This window comes from Buceros rhinoceros, unplaced genomic scaffold (assembly GCF_000710305.1).
Source record: "Buceros rhinoceros silvestris isolate BGI_N320 unplaced genomic scaffold, ASM71030v1 scaffold36104, whole genome shotgun sequence".
Classification (NCBI taxonomy): Eukaryota; Metazoa; Chordata; class Aves; order Bucerotiformes; family Bucerotidae; genus Buceros; species Buceros rhinoceros.
The window spans coordinates 1-18,899 of NW_010407153.1; the positions used below are offsets into that span (position 1 = coordinate 1).

General features: G+C 37.4%; 1 protein-coding gene across 1 annotated transcript; it reads left to right on the plus strand.

Annotated features, from left to right (window-relative positions):
• The first annotated feature begins 2,334 nt into the window (after positions 1–2,334).
• Positions 2,335–17,878, plus strand: G2E3 (G2/M-phase specific E3 ubiquitin protein ligase). Its single transcript, XM_010134388.1, has 15 exons — positions 2,335–2,371; positions 3,358–3,455; positions 5,248–5,349; positions 5,973–6,097; positions 7,819–7,984; positions 8,676–8,782; positions 9,680–9,796; positions 11,098–11,222; positions 11,320–11,452; positions 12,141–12,245; positions 13,270–13,580; positions 14,176–14,357; positions 14,514–14,686; positions 16,870–17,069; positions 17,646–17,878. Exons 1-15 carry the CDS (start codon positions 2,335–2,337, stop codon positions 17,876–17,878), a joined length of 2,214 nt encoding a protein of 737 aa, XP_010132690.1.
• The last annotated feature ends 1,021 nt before the right edge of the window (positions 17,879–18,899 follow it).

An 18,899-nucleotide genomic window follows, 5' to 3' on the forward strand; every position in this document is an offset into this window, starting at 1 on the left:
CTGGTGCCGGCCGGGTGGTGGTCGCTGAGGGGTGACTTTATTTCAGGACACGGCATCGTGTTGTAAACCGCGAGGTGACCTGGAGACCCTGTCAGGTGTACATTCAGGACACTTAGCGTGAGGGGGTGGGATCTGGGAGGGTTCCTTTGTTCGTGTGCTAGGGAAAACGTGTGCCTGAAGCCTCGCCTCTTGGGCTTGTTCCGTGGTGGTTTTGTTTATTTTCCCATGCTCTAGTTAGACTCTCAAAAAAACACCTTATTTTCTGGAGCTGTAAAGAGTTCTAGTAGAACTGAGCAGAACCAAAAATTCCACTGTTGAGGATTTTTTTTTTTTATTTAGGCAACGCAGATAAGTTCTATTTCCACTTTGCTTTTTATAAACACTGGGTGATACTGTGTTCCTGTCTTGCAAATAGGTCGATACGGAATTGCTTTGTTCTGTGGAAAGCCCTGTAGGGTTTATGCAGGAGCCTCGATGGCTGTTCTCGCATATCTTTTAACTTGCTGATTTGAACTCCAGCACCATTTCCCTGAAGGAGTTTGGCAAAAGTAGAAGGAATTTGAGGGGGTGAGGGAGAATGTAGAGATCTTTTTTTTTTTCCCTTCTGTTTTGCTGCAGCCAGGGAAAGGTAGGAAGGTGCTTTTCTTGTTTCCAGCCACGGATGTGCTTTCCCCACCTGGTAGGGCTTTTTACGACACTGAGGTGAAAATCTGCTCTGATAATTTGTGTGTATCTATAATTTCTTTGCTCTGTGACTCTGGTAGGTTCAGGACGGTGAAACAGACGGTGACCTTCTTGAGAAATGCCGAAGAGAAGGGAATGTGTGTGAGCGGTGCGCTTGTCTTCGGCTCCCCTTCCACCTGATTAAGTGTGTTTATTTTTGTAATTTAGAAAGAGGGAAGTGTGTGTTTCTGAGGAAAGGAATCTGGAACCAGCCATTTCATCTGGCTGTCGCTGCAGTCTGTGTTCTTAAGAGCCTCTTGACCAAATTTGTTGGCGACATTGTTTGTTTGTTTTCCTTTTAGACCATTTTCTGGCGAAGGTCTAGCGAACAGCTACTCCGGTTTGCTAACGAAGTGCGGTGGTGTAGAGCAGTTGCCTTTCGCCTGAGGCTTCTGCTTCCCTTTTTTTTTCCTTTCGCGGTACAACTCCTTTCCTAAAACTCCGGTAAAATGGCTGCAGTACTTTTTGCAGTAGGTTGCTGCTGAAGCCTATGCCTGGCAGTCGTCTCAACGGTAAATACCAAAGCCCCGAGGGCTCGGTGCCTGTCAGGCTTCTGGTCTGGGCGCTGGAGAGGTGCCGGCTGCCTCCCCGCTCGCTCTGCTGTGGACGCAGGAACCTGTCCGCTGCCCGTGAGCCCAAGGTGGATTTGCAGGCAGTCGCCCCTGACTCTTGTCTGGCAAAACTTCTGGAATGCTTTCCTCAGCTTCCGAGGAGAAGGCGCGTCAGAGTTCTGCAGATAAGTTCCTAAAAGGGTTCTACTTTGCACTAGAGACAGAAAAGTCATCTTAGTGCTGCGATGAAGAAACATGTATGTATTTTTCTACCGAGGTGGGCCAGGGTGCGTGTTGTGGCACACAGCAAAGACTAGCTCCCCATATGGCCACAGTAATGTGTCTTGGGGGTCTAATTTTTTAGGCATATGTGACGTTTGAAGGAAATGCAGGTTAGGTTAAAGTTTCTAAATAAAGAACTGTTCACTTCAGGATGTGAAATATGAAATACGTGTTTCTAAATGGTGTAAATGCCCCTGTATTCCTCACCTTTTTTTTTTTTAGATCGGGATTTTTTGACTAGGCCAGATCCTGCATTTTCTCTGGACAGTGGAGACTGTCTTCATAGTTATGTCACTGTCCTACCCAGTTCATTTTTTCTTACCAGTTCCTCATGCTAATACAATCTTTATTTGAGCAGGAGTCGCTGCCACTTCCTTGGTCGTCCTTGGGTCATTATTTTTGAATGTTTAAAATAATAACAAACCCTTCTGTACTGTTAAGTCTTTACATAACTAACTGTTGCATTGGACTTTTTTCTCTTTCGAAAAAAAGTAGCCTGTTCGATAGTTTGGGGAAATAGTTAAAAGCTGCTACATGTTTTATTGGTCTGGGAAGCATCCTGCACTCCAAATCCCTGTCTTTCACAATAACAGTTGAATGATAATATTCTTTTGTTCTTGATCCTGTTTTTACTTTACTGAGTTTGTTTTTGTTTTTTTCAATTTAAAATAAAATACAAAGTAAAAGTGGTTATGGTTATATAATGCTCATGGTTATTGTAATAGATGTATTTAACATTTAATTTCTTTTTTGTAACAGCCAGCCAGAAGATCTCAGGATGAGTAAAAACAATAATTTTGATATTCAAAGTCCATGTAAGTAAGGTGTTTATTAAATAGAAATCTTTAATCTGCGTATATACTATCAATTATAACTTGCTTTATTTGAGCTCAAAGAACAGGTGGATTTTCAGTAATCAGATTGTGTTGGAATCACTTGTCTCAGGGAATGAAAAAGAAAGAATTTGTAAACTTCCTTGGATTTGTTTGCTGTAATTGGAATATTAAAAATCGTCTTTTCTGCAGATGTTTTGAGAAACTAACCTTGGGAATTCAGCTGCCAAATCACCCACAGCTGCTGCGTTTGAGATATGTGGTTCAACACTTCCTTAGGCCGAAGCAGCACCCCTGTTCTATCAGCACTGTGACTGTTCTTGATCTTAGAATATTGAAAATGTATCTTGTGTATCTGTTGAGAATTGGAGGGAAGATCTTAAATACCTGTGGAAGTAGATTAGTGGGCTAGGAACTGCAGAGACGGGGAAAGCCTCAAGGTTTTAGTGGACTGCAATGTCTCAAATCCTTGGATGTTTTGAAACTAGCATATGTTTTAAAAGCACTGGTGGTAGCACATGACGTAATACAGTCAGGATCCCATTCACGTGCTTCTCACAAAGGTGTACAAAGACACAGTTAACCTGCTTCATGAGTTCTGATAGGGTGATGTCCTCTTGTACAATACACAGACATTTCATGTGCATCTGGATGTTGTCCATTTGATAATTACCTCTGGGTATTTTGGGAAGAACATTTTAGTTGGGAGCACAATAGGTTGTGAATTTAGCTTGGATGGATGATAGCCCTCCTGATCTATCAGTCAGGTGGAACTGGTGAATTGCTTTTTAGGAACTAGAGAAGGAGTAAATAGTCCCCTGTTCTGTATTTACAGAACTCAAGGAGAGGGGGCATTGCATCTACTGTCCTTTATCCAGTAAATCTGCTTCAAGGTGCATGTAATTAAAAGATGTGAAAGTAACTCCACTACAATTCACTGTGTTTATAACTACCATTCTGTATTTCAGTCTGTGTTCTCTGTGGACGGACAGATGACTGTCCTGAAAAATACGGAGAAAAAAGGACTTATGTGGAATATGGTCTCACTATTCATTACTACTGTTTGGTAAGTATGTGGTCTTGATATTGGAGCCTTGTCTGTTTTAACTAAAGGGGGGGAAAAAAGTAAATGCACTAAGTATTAAATAGGAATGACCTCTGAACAGTTGTGACAGTTTTGTTGTTCTGAAGCTTGAACTGTCAGCTTTAACTTGTAGCCTCAAAGGCTACTACTTGTCAGGTGCAGCAGATGAAATAAATCCCAACCAGCCTTTATTCAAAGGTAAGTTCTATTCATGATCCATTTAAATTGATTACTTTGTTAATTCTTCCAACCTATTATAGCAATGAAGGTGCATGTGAAGAGGTAGGGAACAGATTGCACCTACATATTCACTTCTGTAAGTGTGGTTTTATAATTTAGAATGTAAAATTTCTACCCCTTGTCAAAAAAAAATAGAGAAAAGTTGTCCTTTCTGTCCTCATTTCTCATGGTTCTTGTTCTTATTCTCTGACATTACACAGGACGCTGTAACACTTAAGAAATAGTCCTGCTTTTCAGTTTAGTAATGTGTACTCTAGTGATCATCTACAGCTGCAGAATCACTGTTCAGTCAAAGCTTATAATTTGAACATAGCTGTGGGTATAAACTACAGTTGGTATCTTTTGAATCGCACTTGACATTTTCATACTTAAACTACCTTTCAAACTATAAATTTTTGTGGGTCTTTAAAATCATATGACTACTTTAAAAAATTATGTTTTTCTGTTAATAACTGCAGTCTGAAATTTTCTGGAGTTTAAAGTCTCAATATCAGGAACAATTTGGGGGGTTCATATGATTTCTGAACCAGTTTTTTAAATACTGTGTTGATTGCAGATGGCTTAATAGGTTGGATTGTTAAATCCTTCAAAGACTGGGCTGAGTGGATGTTTTCTGAAGTTACACGAAGATAGAAATTTCCTTTTTCTTAAAGTTTAGGTAGCCAGATGGGAATTTAGGACTGTTTGTGATAATTTAGTCTTGTACATAAGGCAGTATGAGGTGATAGAAGTCCTTTTCTGATGGAGCAGAACAGCTAGGAAAGGGTATGCATGCAACACTGAGCCGTAGGATTTTACTTAAAATGTCTCCCATTTGGAAAAAATAAATCCTTACTTGGGTTTGGTATCAATATTTTAGTTGAATAAGTGTAAAATTTTATAAAACCCTTGTAGTTTGAAAATGGTGCTGTGCTGAAATTATAAAATGAGATTGTAAAGAATGTAAGCAGGCATCAAGTTGTGAAACCAGTTATTCGAAGTTTGTGATGTAACTGCCTTATTAGGTAACTTTAAATTATCATCAGGCTTGTCTGACTTGCCTGGTTACTTGATTTTGGTTTTGTTTAACTCTCCTCTAAAGTGAATTGCTTTTTATCCTAGGTTGCACTTCAGTACAGATACTTCCCACTGTGCTTCATCATCTCCACAGCACAATTGCCATTCACATTAACTAATTTAATTTTACTTTCTCTCAATCTTTATATGCTGAAAGTATTTGTTTGATGGTTTTCTGAATAGTCTATATAAAGGACTATATAAAGTCCGTAAAGGAAGGTAAAATACACCATCTTGTGCTCTGCAGTATTACATAAGATTTGATGTTATGCAATATTTATTTTCATGCTCCTGGTTACTATTCCCTGTTGTGTCATATCAAACAAAAATATATAGATGTTTTGTAACAGTTTTTAATCATTAAAATGTTTGCACACAAGGTCTGTTAGACTAAACTTCTTTCTTGCTTGACAAACGCAGTGTAGGTAATTTTAAATCTTTAGGTAGGTGAATGTTTTAAAATACTTTGTTTTCATAGTTGACATCAAGTGGCATTTGGCAGAGAGGTGAAGAAGATGAAGGCGTACTTGGCTTCTTAATCAAGGATATCAGAAAAGAAGTAAATAGAGCTGCAAAACTGGTAAGAATGAAGTCTTTGGCATTTACAAGGGGAAAAAAAAACCTTCTAAGTGCGAGTAGCTTTTTAGTATCTCCTGTGATGTTTTTTTTTTTTGCCTTCTTTCTCCAACGGGCAGTGTACTGAGCCCACTCAAGCATCTGAATTTTATATTTAAGTAACAAGTATATTGGGTTTGTGGAGGGCACGAGGGACAATAAAACCTCAAGAAATTTGCTAATATTTTTATTTCCTGAGTATGCTGCAGATAAATGAATAAGAGCAAATTACACATAATATCTCATTATATTATTATATTATACGTAATATCTCATTATTGGTGAGCCTCAAGCTGACTTTATATAATTTTATAGATGCAACTGAACTGTGGGTACTGATAAACTAAACTGTATTTTGGCTTACATGTCACAAGTCAGCATACATATAAAACAATAACAATCCAAGTCTGAAACATCTTTACTCTTTGAAACGGAGCTAGAACACAATAGTCTTTAAACAATTACACTTTATTGGCAGACATCCTTTCTTAAACACTCGTTATAATTTTTCTATGGGTTTAATTCCTGTAATTTTACTAGGACTTTAGATGTTAATATTCTGTTATTTCTAAAACAAAATTTTTCTAGAAATGTAATGTCTGTAAGAAAAAGGGTGCTTCAGTTGGATGTGTAGCTCCCAAATGCAAACGAAGTTACCATTTTCCTTGTGGGATACAAAAGGAATGTATTTTCCAGTTCATGGAAGATTTCAAGTAAGTTTTGGAGTTTGCTTTTCCGTTTTCAGTTCATTATGTTTATACAGAAGGTGGTTTGTTTTTTCATGAGTTGTCATTGGATAGGCTGTTAATTGTAAATGACATATGGATTATCTAAGAAAAAAATGTGTTTTGTAGAAAACACGAAGGCTGAACAACTTACATACGTAGTACCTGTAAACTAAATTCTTAACGCTTGTAGAAGTATTACATTATATCTTTAAAAGTAGTTAAATTGTTCATAAAATTGAGCATGAAGTGTTAAACACTGAAATAAAGTTCTCTGCCTCCTGTGCCTTTGCTGAAGTGGCAGTGGCTTGGCTGCAGTCAAAACACACTGTATGCCATTCGGTTGTGTTTCGAAGCACGAGACTTCTAGAACTGCTTATTACAAATGGAGTGCAGGAGAAATGGGTTTAATATCAAATGTCTAAAAAAAAAAAAAAAGTTTTTTTTTAACCATGATCTGTCCAGCATCTTGGCTGTAATTAAAGTACTCCTGAGGTCATTTGATAACAGCTTTATCCTGCTTGCTGTAAGCCAAGTTTGTAGGGTGGGTGGATTGAAGTCTGGCAGGCACTTCTTAAATAAAAGACTCGTATTCAAGCACGTGTAAAAATAAGGCATTTTCAGAAAGGTTTTTTTCTAGAGCTACATCTTTTGGATGTCTTACTTATTTGAAAATACGCTAAAATACAAAATTTATCACTCTACCTAGACTCTGCAGAACCAGTATGCAAACTTAAAATTGTTCCTTTAAGGTCATGGTGACATTGCAATACAGGAAGAGTTTGAGGTTCTGAGGACAGGAAATGCATTATTTAGGCCAAAAGAGACTTTGAGAGTAAGGGTGTATATGAATTTACAGAGCAAAAGTTGGCAACATGCTTCTTCCTTACTATTGTTCTATTGACTTGCTGTGTTAGATAAGTAATTTTTTCACTTGTGTGTTGTGGTTTAACCCTGATAGGCAGCAGAACACCACACAGCTGCTTGCTCAGCAGGATGGGGAGAGAATCGGAAGGGTAAAAGTGAGAAAACTCGTGAGTTGAGATAAAGACAGTTGAATAGGTAAAGCAACAGCTGCATGCACACAAGCAAAGCAAAGTAAGGGATTCATTCACCACTACCCATCGGCAGGCTGGTGTGCAGCTACTTCCAGGAAAGCCAGGCTCCATCTTGTGTGACAGTTACTTGGGAAGGCAAATGCCATAACTCCAAACATCTTCCCTTCTTCCTTCTTTCCTCCAGGTTTTGGTTTTTGGGGTTTTTTTTGTTTGGTTTGTTTTGGTTTGGGTTTTTTTGGCTGAGCTTGATGTCATGGCCTGAAGTATCCCTTTGTTCAGTTGGGGTCAGCTGTCCTGGCTGCATCCCCTCCCAAGTCCTTGTACACCCTGAGCCTACTCACTAGTGGGATGGCATGAGAAGCAGAAGAGGCCTTGACTCTGCCAACACTGCTCAGCAATAATTAAAATATCCTTGTGCTACCAACACTGTTCTCATCACACATCCAAAACACAGCACCATGCAAACTGTTTTGAAGAAAATTAACTCCATCCCAGCCAAAGCCAGTACTTGTCTGCCTTTTTAGCTTGTTGCACAGTGTTTATTCATGAAGAATAGACATAATAGGGAATCCATTTTGCTATCTTCAGAGTTTATGAGGAAGGTTCTTAAAATGCTGTTTTGGTAAGGGAACCATAAATTATTATTTTTAGATCCTACTGCTGGGACCATAAACCAGTCCAAAAGTTTCCAGATAAAGAACCTAGAGGAACTTCACAGTGTACAATATGCCTGGATTTGGTTGAACAGCTTCCAACGTACTCTATATTGAAAAGTCCTTGCTGTAAAAACGCTTGGTTTCATCGGGAATGCTTGCAGGTAACACAGGTTCTCCCTTTCTTTTCTGTTTGCGTCCAGGGAGATTACATTTCTGTTTTGTTTAACAATAATAGAACAGTTACTTAAAATTGTGCAAAATTGCTTAGGGTTACAGTAGGCAGTAGGAATGGAAATACAGTAGGTTTGAAGGACAATGCTAAAATTGTGTTTTGGAAACTAGTGTCTTTAGAAGAATTCTTTTTTCTTTAAAGCTATTGACCCCCACCATGTTTCTGCATGGGTGATACACTTCATGCCTTTAGTTATTTTTAGGAACTGAAGTCCAGCCTAGGTAGTTGCCTCTTGCAAGTCATTATGTGCAGAATCTAAATGCTAAAAATGTCATTTATCCGTTGTCAGTTCTTTGCCTAAGGCCAGAGGTGCAAAAAGTTGCAAGGTTCTTCCTGTAAACTCATTCTGGATTTGGAGAGATTGACTGAAAAGGATTGTACTTCTTTTTATGACCCTGATTCTAGCATGTGAGCTCTTGTCCTTTAAAGAAAATGCTCACCATTTTCTTCAGTGTCAAGTGACATCAATCATGATCGGTGTCAGCTTTAACATCCATGTCAGGACAGTATCCGTGAATGCAATGGTTATAGATATTAAGGCATATTTATTGACACCTAAGGCTGGTAGTAATTCAATAATTGGTTTGGTTTTTTGTTGTGTTTTTTTTTTCTTGACACAGTATCAAGCTTTGAGTGCTGGGATATTTTTCTTTAGGTGCACAGTATGTAATAACAAGGACAAATTTCAGGAAGAAATGTTGAGAATGGGCATACACATTCCAGAAAAGTAAGTAATTTTGTAAATAACCACTCTTCTATAAAAACTTTGATGATAAGGTGCTTAAACAAATTTTTATTTATTCTATAGAGCTGCATCATTAATATGTGAAACCTCAGTTCTACCTTCTTACCAACCTTGTGTGGTTTGGTAAGGAGTAGCCTGTTTCGTTTAAGTTATGCATAAAAATTGTTAAAGGCCAAATTAGTCATCTCAAACATAAAGCAGGAACCTCTGAAAAGTCATCTTTTCTGCCAGGATTCAACCAGGGACTTATTTGAAATATCAAAACACTTCTTAAATACAGTAATTTCACATTAACATAGAAGTTGCTGAGAAGTGTATTTTCTGTGCCCAAGTTTTTAATTTATCTGAATATCTCTCCAGACAATATTATAATTGACTGATTACTCAGCCATACAGCTTCCACCTTCTCCCAAGGGACTGCTAAGGATATGTTTAGTGTAACAGCTGCTTCTAAAATTCTGAGCTGTTTTTCATAACTTTCCATTATTTGATGAGGCTCAAAACAAGACAGAAATCAGAATGAGGTATTTTTGTTAGAGGTATTATTCTTCAATAGCTATTAGCCTCTTCAGAGACTACCATTAATTCTGTCCAGAGACAGAAGCTCAAGATTTTGGAAAGGAAGAAGATTCATAATACAGAGCAAACATGCATTGAGGTCATGTGAAAAAATAATAAATACTTTATTCAAAGTAACTATACAAGAAAACGTCTGCGTATTTTATAGTATTTTTATTCCTAGAGTTTTTTCTTCCCCCTCTCAGTTGTCTAGCAGTTGCCTAGAACGTTACTTGATTTAAATATCTTCATGTGGTTATTACGTACACTCAAACAACGGGAAATGCAGTTGTTATAACTGGACTTCTGCCTTGTTTATAGGGATGCATCTTGGGAGCTTGAAGAGAACGCGTATCAAGACCTACTGCAGTGTTATCAACACTGTGACGTTAGAAGATGTCTGTGCAAAAAAGGAAGAGACTATAACGAACCTGATAGGTATGACGCATGTTCAAGAAGGCATAACACAGGATGGAATAGTTCGTTGGCGGTTTGGGTTGGGTTTTTTGTATTTAAATGCTTTAACGCTTTAAAGTATTAGGTTTCAATGTCAAGCCAAGACACCGTGTCTAAATAAAATGCTTGTTTTACTTCCTATAATAATGTTTCAATACTAATTTTATCTTGATTTGATCAGGTTCTAAAAGCCAAGAAAACCAAACTGATCGATTATCAGTTATCTTGTCCTTGTTCTCATTTGATACACAGCTGAAGTAGAATTTGTACATCAACAAAACATGTAGAATACCATGTGCCTAAACTAATGTTGTGTATTGTTAATTCAAAACTTAATTCAACAATTTAACAGTTATTAGAATATGTTAAAGGTATTAAGTATTTTTACAAGAAATTCATTAAAGTACTAGATTTAGCTGAAAATTAACTAGCAATATAGCTGTGAGCTATCCCTCTGTATGCAAATGGCAGCTATAACATTGCTGACAGCTTGATGAGAAGCTTGAGTGACCACGTAAAAGGCTTTATTCTGCTTGATTTTTTGATTAACGAGTTACTTTTCTGCATCCTTTCCTGTTTTATTTGTGTGCTTCTGAAATGTGTATCTTCCGTTGGCATGAGTATACCCAAAGCTGTCAGACAGAGCCTCTACTCTCAAGACTTGTTTCTGTAGTGCTGTGGTAGGTTACTCCCTGTAGGCCCTGACTGTGCTTTGTACAGATTTGACCAAATACTCATGGTGTGTATGCACTTCAGGATTTACTTTGCCTTCAGAAATTGTACCTTAGGCTTCCAACATTGTTCCATTTTATGTTTAAGGAAAATTTAAGAAGTCTAGATAAAAACCTAACAGATACTTAAACATTGTCGTTAATGAAGAGTGTTGTTCACAGTATGTAGGAATAATCAGACAAGCTCCTTTAAAAAAACTTGCCATTTGGAGAAGCCAAGTGGTGGATACCCATAAAATACAGAGAACGCTGCTGTCTAGCAACATGAGGAGGAAATACTGGCTGCCAGTATTGCCTTCAAAGCTGGGGAGCACACGAACTCATAGGCACTGGAGCACGGGTACCTTTTTTTTTTTTTTCTTGTGGTAGCCAGGAACCATGAGTATATCTTGTCTGAAGAACAGTTCCCCTTATTTATACAAGATTAATACCTACCAGATTAATAAAATTAGCCTTTATTATTTAGTGTCTGGATTACACTGTTGAATATTTTTTGTTTTAACCAGCTTCATTCTTTTGTCTAATTCTAAATACCTAAGTTTTTAATTTTAGTAAATGGGAAATAAAGCGTTGTCAGTGTTGTGGTTCCCGTGGAACTCATTTGGCTTGTTCTTCTATGAAATCATGGGAGCAAAACTGGGAGTGCACGGAATGCAGAAGTATCTTTGCAAAATCAGGTAAAGTTATGGATGTGACTTCTTAAAATGATAATTTTTAATACTATGTATTTTACAGCTAGCAAATTCACTAAATTAATATAATTGAATCATACAGGGAACTATAACAAACAGAAAAAGCGTTCTCTGGCTACCTCTGAAAAGACAGATGGGACAACTTTTTTGCTGGAAGAGCCGTCTCCAAAGTGTCCTCGGCAGTCACCTGGATCTCAAGGCAGTTTTCTTCTCCAGTGTGTAATTTTCTGTTTTCAAGCAGAAACTATAGCATTAAATAGTATTTAAACATGAGGAGGTGATGGCGTATGCTGTAGGAGAAACTAAATTACAAATGGGATAAGTTGGAGTAAAGTTTTAGCGATTGAATTTTTCTGAGTAAGCTGTGCACTCAGTAAATTTGCCATAGTTATTCACATTCGGTGGCATGTAAATGAGGTTTTAGTTTGTAAAATTAGATCCTTATGAAAGGAGCCTTAACAATTTCGAGGTAAGCAAATGTACAAATGGCAAACTTAAAGCTAAGGTTGCTTGTCAGTATTTTATCCATGTTAATAGTGTGCTAGAAATCTAGCTTAGAGATGTTTATATAAGTAATATTTTCCTCTGCTGTTAAAAAAAAAATTTAGGTCTGTATAAACTAATATTTCTGGGGGTTTACTTATTGTATCTTCAGCACTTCCATCCTGTGTATGGGATGCAACTACAAACAGATCTTAAAACCACCACATAATAAAATACTGATTTTGGGGGGTTTTTGGTTTTTTGAAATTGTAGTTCAGGCACTGGTGGACTTCATGTAAATGAACATACAAATGAAATTCAGTGCTGAAATAGGGGGAAATTATATTGCTACCTTCAAAAAAGAAGTGTTTATGCATTCTTCAGTTTGATCTCTTCTTAAAAGACTGGCTTTGCTTACAGATCACCAAAGATAATGTGCCAGAACAACTTGTCATCCTGCTCTCACCTAGAACTTCCAGTATCCAACAGAATGACAATGACCTTATCTCCACTGCTGCCAAACAGGTGCTGCTCCCTGAGGAAAAAATACTTTCTTCTATTTTTCTGACATTGAAGAGTAATCTAGCAAGTGGCTTTGTATCATATTTCCTACAGAATGTGTGTCTGTCTCTGTATACATTTGTGTATGTGTGTATATGTATAGTCACTGGAAAAATGAAATTAGTACAGTGAAGAGCTGAAGTTACAACTTTTTAGATTATGTCATAAATTTTTAAGTTAGGTACAGAGGGGATCAAAACCCGGAAATGCATGTCTTGCCTCTTCCAAAGCATGGCCAGCCATTCATTAGAAAAGGGGGGATAAAAAGCATCCTAATTACTTCAAATTAGAGATGTCCTGAATGTTCGATGTTTAGGCATTTGTACTGTAGCAATAGTTCATGATTGTGCTAAAATCAGTGGTTACATGTTTTAATATAGAATAATCTGTTTAAAGATACAAAATTTGTTGTCTTGCGAGTTCATACTTTATGATAAATTCTACCTGTAATACATGCTAAAAATTCTGAGGAGGGAATTGCCTACTTCTAGTGGGTAGGGTCTTTGAAATAGTTTTGGTTGCAAGTTAGAAAACAAAGAAAGGATTTTATTTAGACTACTGTCACGAAGTTTAAGTATCAGTAAATAGTAAACTGTAGTATGGTTGCAAAACATCTCTAACACAAACATGGTAAGCTCTTTAATTTCTCACTTGTTTCACATTGTTCAAACGTAGAATGATGGTGTGAGAAATGTTTGGCACTATGCTGCTGTAATTGAATTAAGAAAGTAACTTCATTTTATGCCAAGGTAATTATTTTTACCTCCTTATTTAAAGTTCTTAGAGGTACTTTAAAATTTTACACAACAGAGTTAAAATTTGCGGAGTCTACACCAAGTATTTTAGTGATGTAATTTGTGCAATGCCTAAATGTACCAAAGTTTTTAAAGAAGTGTTTTTCTTAATAGATTTTAGGATGTTTCCTGTATAACTGTTGCTAATTACAAATCATAGATTTCATCTGAAAATACACGCAATTTTCTTGTAGGTATTTAAGAAGGCAAAGAAGGGAAGCTTCTAATATACTGAAGGAGTTAAAGCTGCAAGTTAATACAAAAACTACAAGGCTTAACATCAATGCAGAAAGCATCTGGAATAGTGCTTTAAAAGGATTTAGACAGCGCAACTTCAGTCCTACAAACACCATTGAAATAAAGTTCACGAATTGCAAAAATAGATCAAAGACAGATACTTCTGCTGCATCAAAACACCATTTCTTCCATTTATTAATGCTTCACCTTCAGAATTCATCATTGTTTGAGGGCTCTTCTGCAAAGAACTTATCCCTAGATTTTCAAGGTGATTAAATGCTTTGTTCACAGTTATAGTCCTAATGGACAGAAACTGGTTTTTTTGATTTTTTTCTGCTTTTCAATTCTAAAAGGGGGGTGGGTGGAGATGTATAATAACAGAAACACTTTGTTTAGTTGGAAAGGTTGATGAAAACCAAAGAAAAAGTATGGCATATAATTAGAACCTTTTAATTAATGTATTTGTTCTCTACAAGTGGCTTCATTTCTTCCTGACTGGCTTTCTCCACTACTTATTTCCTTTCCTCAAATTTCTAGAATGTTATCTCTGATAGCATGCTCCCTAAAGACCTGACATTAGCTTAAGTTCTTATGCTTCAGAATTAAATGTGCATTGTGTACCAAGTGGAAGAGGAAGTTATATCTCCTCCCAAACTTGATAGTGACTGAAAGTTGAAGGAAAAGAATATGATTCTCCTATGTCAAAAATACTGGTCTTACTGTTTCAACCAGCAGGAGATGGCAAACCTCATTTGTTGCATCTCCTAAAGTAAGAAGAAATTGCATGATGAGATCTTCTATAAAAAAATGATGATCAGACATTATTTTTATGCATATTTAGTAAACTTTTTTTTCATTTGCAGCTGTAAAAGAGAATCTCTATTTTGAAGCTGGTAAAATGATCGCAGTTTCTCTGGTTCACGGTGGCCCATCTCCTGGCTTCTTTTCCAAAACACTTTTCAGTTGTCTTGTCCATGGTCCAGAGAATGTGAAGCCAGCCTTGGAAGATGTTGCTGATATTGATGTAGCACAAACAATAAAAATGGTAAATAAAACTGAACTTAGGGGCAAATTCCTGTTCAAGACTATATTTGGAAATAAAGGGTTTATTGAATATAGCTTTAGTTCAAATTAGAAAATTTTATACCTATACACACATGCATGTATTTAACAAATTCCTAAATTTTATCTTCTGATACAGATAAAATATGCAAATAGTCTGTCCAGCCTAAAGTCTACAGTACATGACTGTTACGAATTCCTTGCTGCTGCTGGATGTTTAAGACCTGTAACAGCTTTGTGTGATAAGAATAACCTGGCGAATGACATATTGGTCCATCATGTAATCAAGAGAATTATTTCACCCTTAGAAAGGTTTGTTTTTGTTTTCAAGCTTCCTGGATTGTTTTCCTCACTGAAATACTAAATAATATGCTGCTAAAAACTAACACACAGTTCGTTACTTATTGTCCATTTAAATCAATTACATGTACTGTAATTTTCAGTGGATTAAGTAGTGACTATTACCTAATTAGTTAAACTGAGAGACTGAAATTACTTCTCTACATGTCCATTCCTTTCTCAGCTTCCTAAAGAGGGCAGATTCACAGTTGTACACTACAGCATGACAAAGACCTTTGCTCTGCAGAATTTCTTTAGCTTGTGTCCAGTTTTAGTTCAGAATGGCTCAAATTTAGAATCTTTAAATTTTAGACGTGTTAGACATATGTTTAAAATTTCAATAAGCCTTCCAGAGATCTGATTCGGGAGTTTGTGTGTGCCATTAGGAGGGCGATAACGTGCCCAAGGGTAAGTTGGCCTACTTAGAATGTGAGTGTTGCATTGGTGTTTCTGTGAGGTAGTGATGTCTTCACATAGCTGGGAAAGTGTTGAGTGGTTTTTTTGATGGGTCGTTGACCTTACTTCCAATGTGCATTCTTCATCTGCTCAGTGAAAAGGCACTGAATGCTATCCTTAACCCATTTCTGGTGTTATTTTTGACAAATCTGAATCAACTGGCTCTCCAAGAGCTGAGAAAAACTTCATTTGAACATGAGGATTCTTTTAATAAAGTTGAAGTCTTTCGGTCAAGGCCCTCTGTGGCTTATTTTGACCCATCTGTATTTCAGAACTATCTATCTTTCAAAACTAGTCAATTAAAGTGAAAGGTACCAAGTAGCCTGGTTGCATTTTTGGAGACAGGCTTAAAATGAGTAGAGCAAGAATTTTTTGGTCAATATCAAGAACTGAGAGTAAGTGAAGTGTTAGTTAATGTTCTACTCCCCTGACTGTACACTTTCAGCATGTTTATTCTGAATTTTACTGATTCAGCCTGTTGATCTAAGAAATTATGAGTGAACAGCTCAAGTAAAATTTTAATTCTGATTTAACATGATGGTTAAATTGTAAAGCCAGTTGCTTCAAATGTCTTATTCCAGTACACAGTAAATAGTGAAAAGTTTACATCCTGCAGAGCTGTTCTTTTCTAAAAAGAAAAAAAAATAGTTAAATCACAGAATCAGATTGGTGGGTGTCTTGGAAGGACTTCTAGAAGTCATCTTGTCCCCCAGGCCCCCTAGAACCAGTTGGCCAGGACCATGTCCAGACAGCTTTTGAATGTCTCCACAGATGGAGACTCTTACACCCTCTCTGGACAACATGTGCCAGTGCTTGGGCACTCTCACAGTGACAGAGTGTTTCCTGATGTTCAGATGGAACCTCCTGTGTCTGGGTTGGTGTCCGTTGCCTCTGGTCCTGCCACTGGGCGCTGCTGTAAAGAGGCTCTTTGTACCCTCCCTTCAGTACTTCCACACATTGCAGTCGCTCCTGAGCCTTCTCCTTTCCAGGCAGAACAGTCCCAGCTCTCCCAGCCTTTCCTCTCAAGGTTATGCTCCAGTCCCTTAACCATTCTCGTGTGGCCCCTCTGCTGGGCTCTCTCCAGTACCTCTCTTGTACTGGGCAGCCTGGAACTGGACACGGTACTCCCAAGTGTGGCTTCACCAGTGCTGAGCCAGAGGGAAAGGATCACCTCCCTTGACCTGCTGGCACCACAGTTCCGAATGCAACCCAGGATACGGTCAGCTGCATTTGCCATAAGGAGAAATCACAGCATGTAAATGCTGGCAGCCTGCAGAAGCCAAGTGAAGGCGATGTTAAGACACCTCATTTTGCCCAGGGACAAGCAATCCAAACTTCTCAAAAGGGCTATTTGTAAGAAAGAAGGTCAGCATGTTCTTGCATAAATATTAAAAAGCAACCATGCTCATACAGTCAAGTACCAGGAAATAAATTCCTACATCACTGGTATTTATTTTGTCTGCCAAAAAGCCCCACAAAAACATGCAGATTGTTAAAATGAGAATTAAATGCATTTTTCAGGATGAAAATGAAAAGGGACTACTATATACACCGTATTGACAAGGCTTGGAGACTGCAGATGGGAAAACTTTCTTATGTTCAGTCTTAGAGCTTTATAAAATACAGAGAACGATTCGTTACCTGCTGGATTTCTGATGCGTGATTTTTTTTTTCTTCCCCCTCCCCCCTCTCCCTTCTAGTTTTAGGCAAGGTTTGGAAACTCTTGGTGTGCTAGAGAAGATGCAGATGCATCCTGATGCATTCTCTAGTATATTGTGCCACAAACCTGACAGACTTTCAGCAGAAATTTTTTGTGATCTTTTTACAATCCATTCTTCATCGGATGTAAATAAAGCTGAAGGTGCTGATTTTTGGATGGGTTATTTGCAAGAAGTGGAAAGTAAGTAATTTTCTTTTTTCTTTTCCCCCTTCCCTGTTTGGGTGTTTAGTTGCTGGTATACCTACTGGGTTTGGGTCTAGAGTTCAGTGAGGTAAAGTAAATGAAGGGTCTGAGATCACTCTCAGTTCCTAATTGTTCTTTCTCCCCCTTCCTCCTTATTAATTATAGTTTCTGAAACTGTTGCCCAGTTATAATCAAACTTGAGAGGGGTAAATATCTGTAAGGCTTGAACTCTTGCGAATTTAAAGAAAACAACAAAATAACAGCCTGAATGGTACAGAAAAATGCTTTTAATTCCCTCTCTACAGCTTTGCTGTGAGCTTACTGGATAGTGTGTGTCTCAAAGACAGAAAGCAGTGGTCGCTTCTGGCAGAAGAGGTTTTTTTCTATTCACTTTTCAGAACTAACCGAAGCACGTTTTTCTTGCTGAAGTTTTCCTTATTTGGCCATATAGCTGATATTCATTCAGCAAATTGATCTGGGGTTTCCTGATTTCAGGTTTTTTTTTCTCTAACATATAACATACAGGATAATGGTTTATGGGTAATAAGCAATTAACCGAATCCTATTTTTTAGGTGGTGAGTCTGTAGTGACATTGGAGGATATTCTGCTCTTCGCAACAGGCTGCTCTTCTATACCACTAGTTGGTTTTGATCCTGAACCTACTATTAAATTTGTGCATATAAGTTATCCTGTTGGAAACAGACTCCTTAATTGCTTGGAGCTCCCTATAACAAAGACATACGAGAATTTTAAAAATAAAATGGAGTTTGCCATCAAAAGCACACTAAGAGCCGAAAAGGAATAAATATTTTTGCTACTAAACTGGATGTTGGAAACCTCAGTTTTCTGCAGGAACATCTACTTGCAAATCGCTACTGTATTTTTGGACAGCACAGCACGCTCTCAGCCTTTTCCCACTTCTCCCTCAAAGATATGCTAAAGGTAGTAATCTTGTAGGATGAAAAACAATTTTCACATGAAAATACGCTTTATCTGTTGAATCATCTTCCTATCTGAAGTTGGCTTTCAGAGTCAGCAGTCTCTAGCGGAAGTACTTTAAATGCCTACTTTTGCTGTAGAGGGTGTGAAATGTTACCAAATTCTGTAACGTTCCAGCTGTTTCTCACAGGTGAGTATGTCGATCGTATCACACACTTATTTATGAAAGTCAAATCAGGTAAACTTTGAACATAACTGCTGTAGAGCTTTGTCTCAAGTAAAACTGCAATGCAGTTCTTCAGTTGTTCCATGTATATTTTTTCAGTAATTGTTTTTATATTGATGATTCATTTACGTTTTAATGATTCATACAAACCTATGATAGTTAAGAAACTTGGAGTTTTAAGGTTATTGTGGCTAGTGCATTAAAATATAATTAAGCTATGGAGAAAACCTAGGCAAAATAACAAGAACAAAACCTCACTGAACTTGTTCCTGTTGTTCAACAAAACTCTTTGACGTTTGCACACTTTTCTGCGTTCTACTGTTAAACATTAGTTTAATGATACACATAGCCAGAGCAGTAAAAATTAGAAGTAAATCTTAAATATGCAATATTAAGTGTTTTTTCGAAATGAAATGTAAGAGTTGGCTATGAAAGTCTAAGAATCTGTTGCTTGTTAGAACAGGTTACCTCATTTTCCTGGAAGTTAGTGTTTTCATAGCAAGATGCACCAAGTCCGTGGTTAAACTAAAGGCAGTTCACCATCAAGCTTGTCAGTGCCTGACACTTTTCCAGCTTTCAGTCTAAACTCTTCCTGTTAATGGTAGGTGCATTCTGAGCAACTTAAACTCTAAAATGTATTTCAGTTCTGCAGTGTTTGTAA

Coding starts and splice junctions, on each gene's coding strand:
- G2E3 (XM_010134388.1), top strand. CDS start 2,335: ATGAGTAAAAACAATAATTTTGATATTCAAAGTCCAT. Junction 11,223..11,319: donor AAGTATCTTTGCAAAATCAG/GTAAAGTTATGG, acceptor TGAATCATACAG/GGAACTATAACAAACAGAAA. Junction 13,581..14,175: donor CTTATCCCTAGATTTTCAAG/GTGATTAAATGC, acceptor TTTCATTTGCAG/CTGTAAAAGAGAATCTCTAT.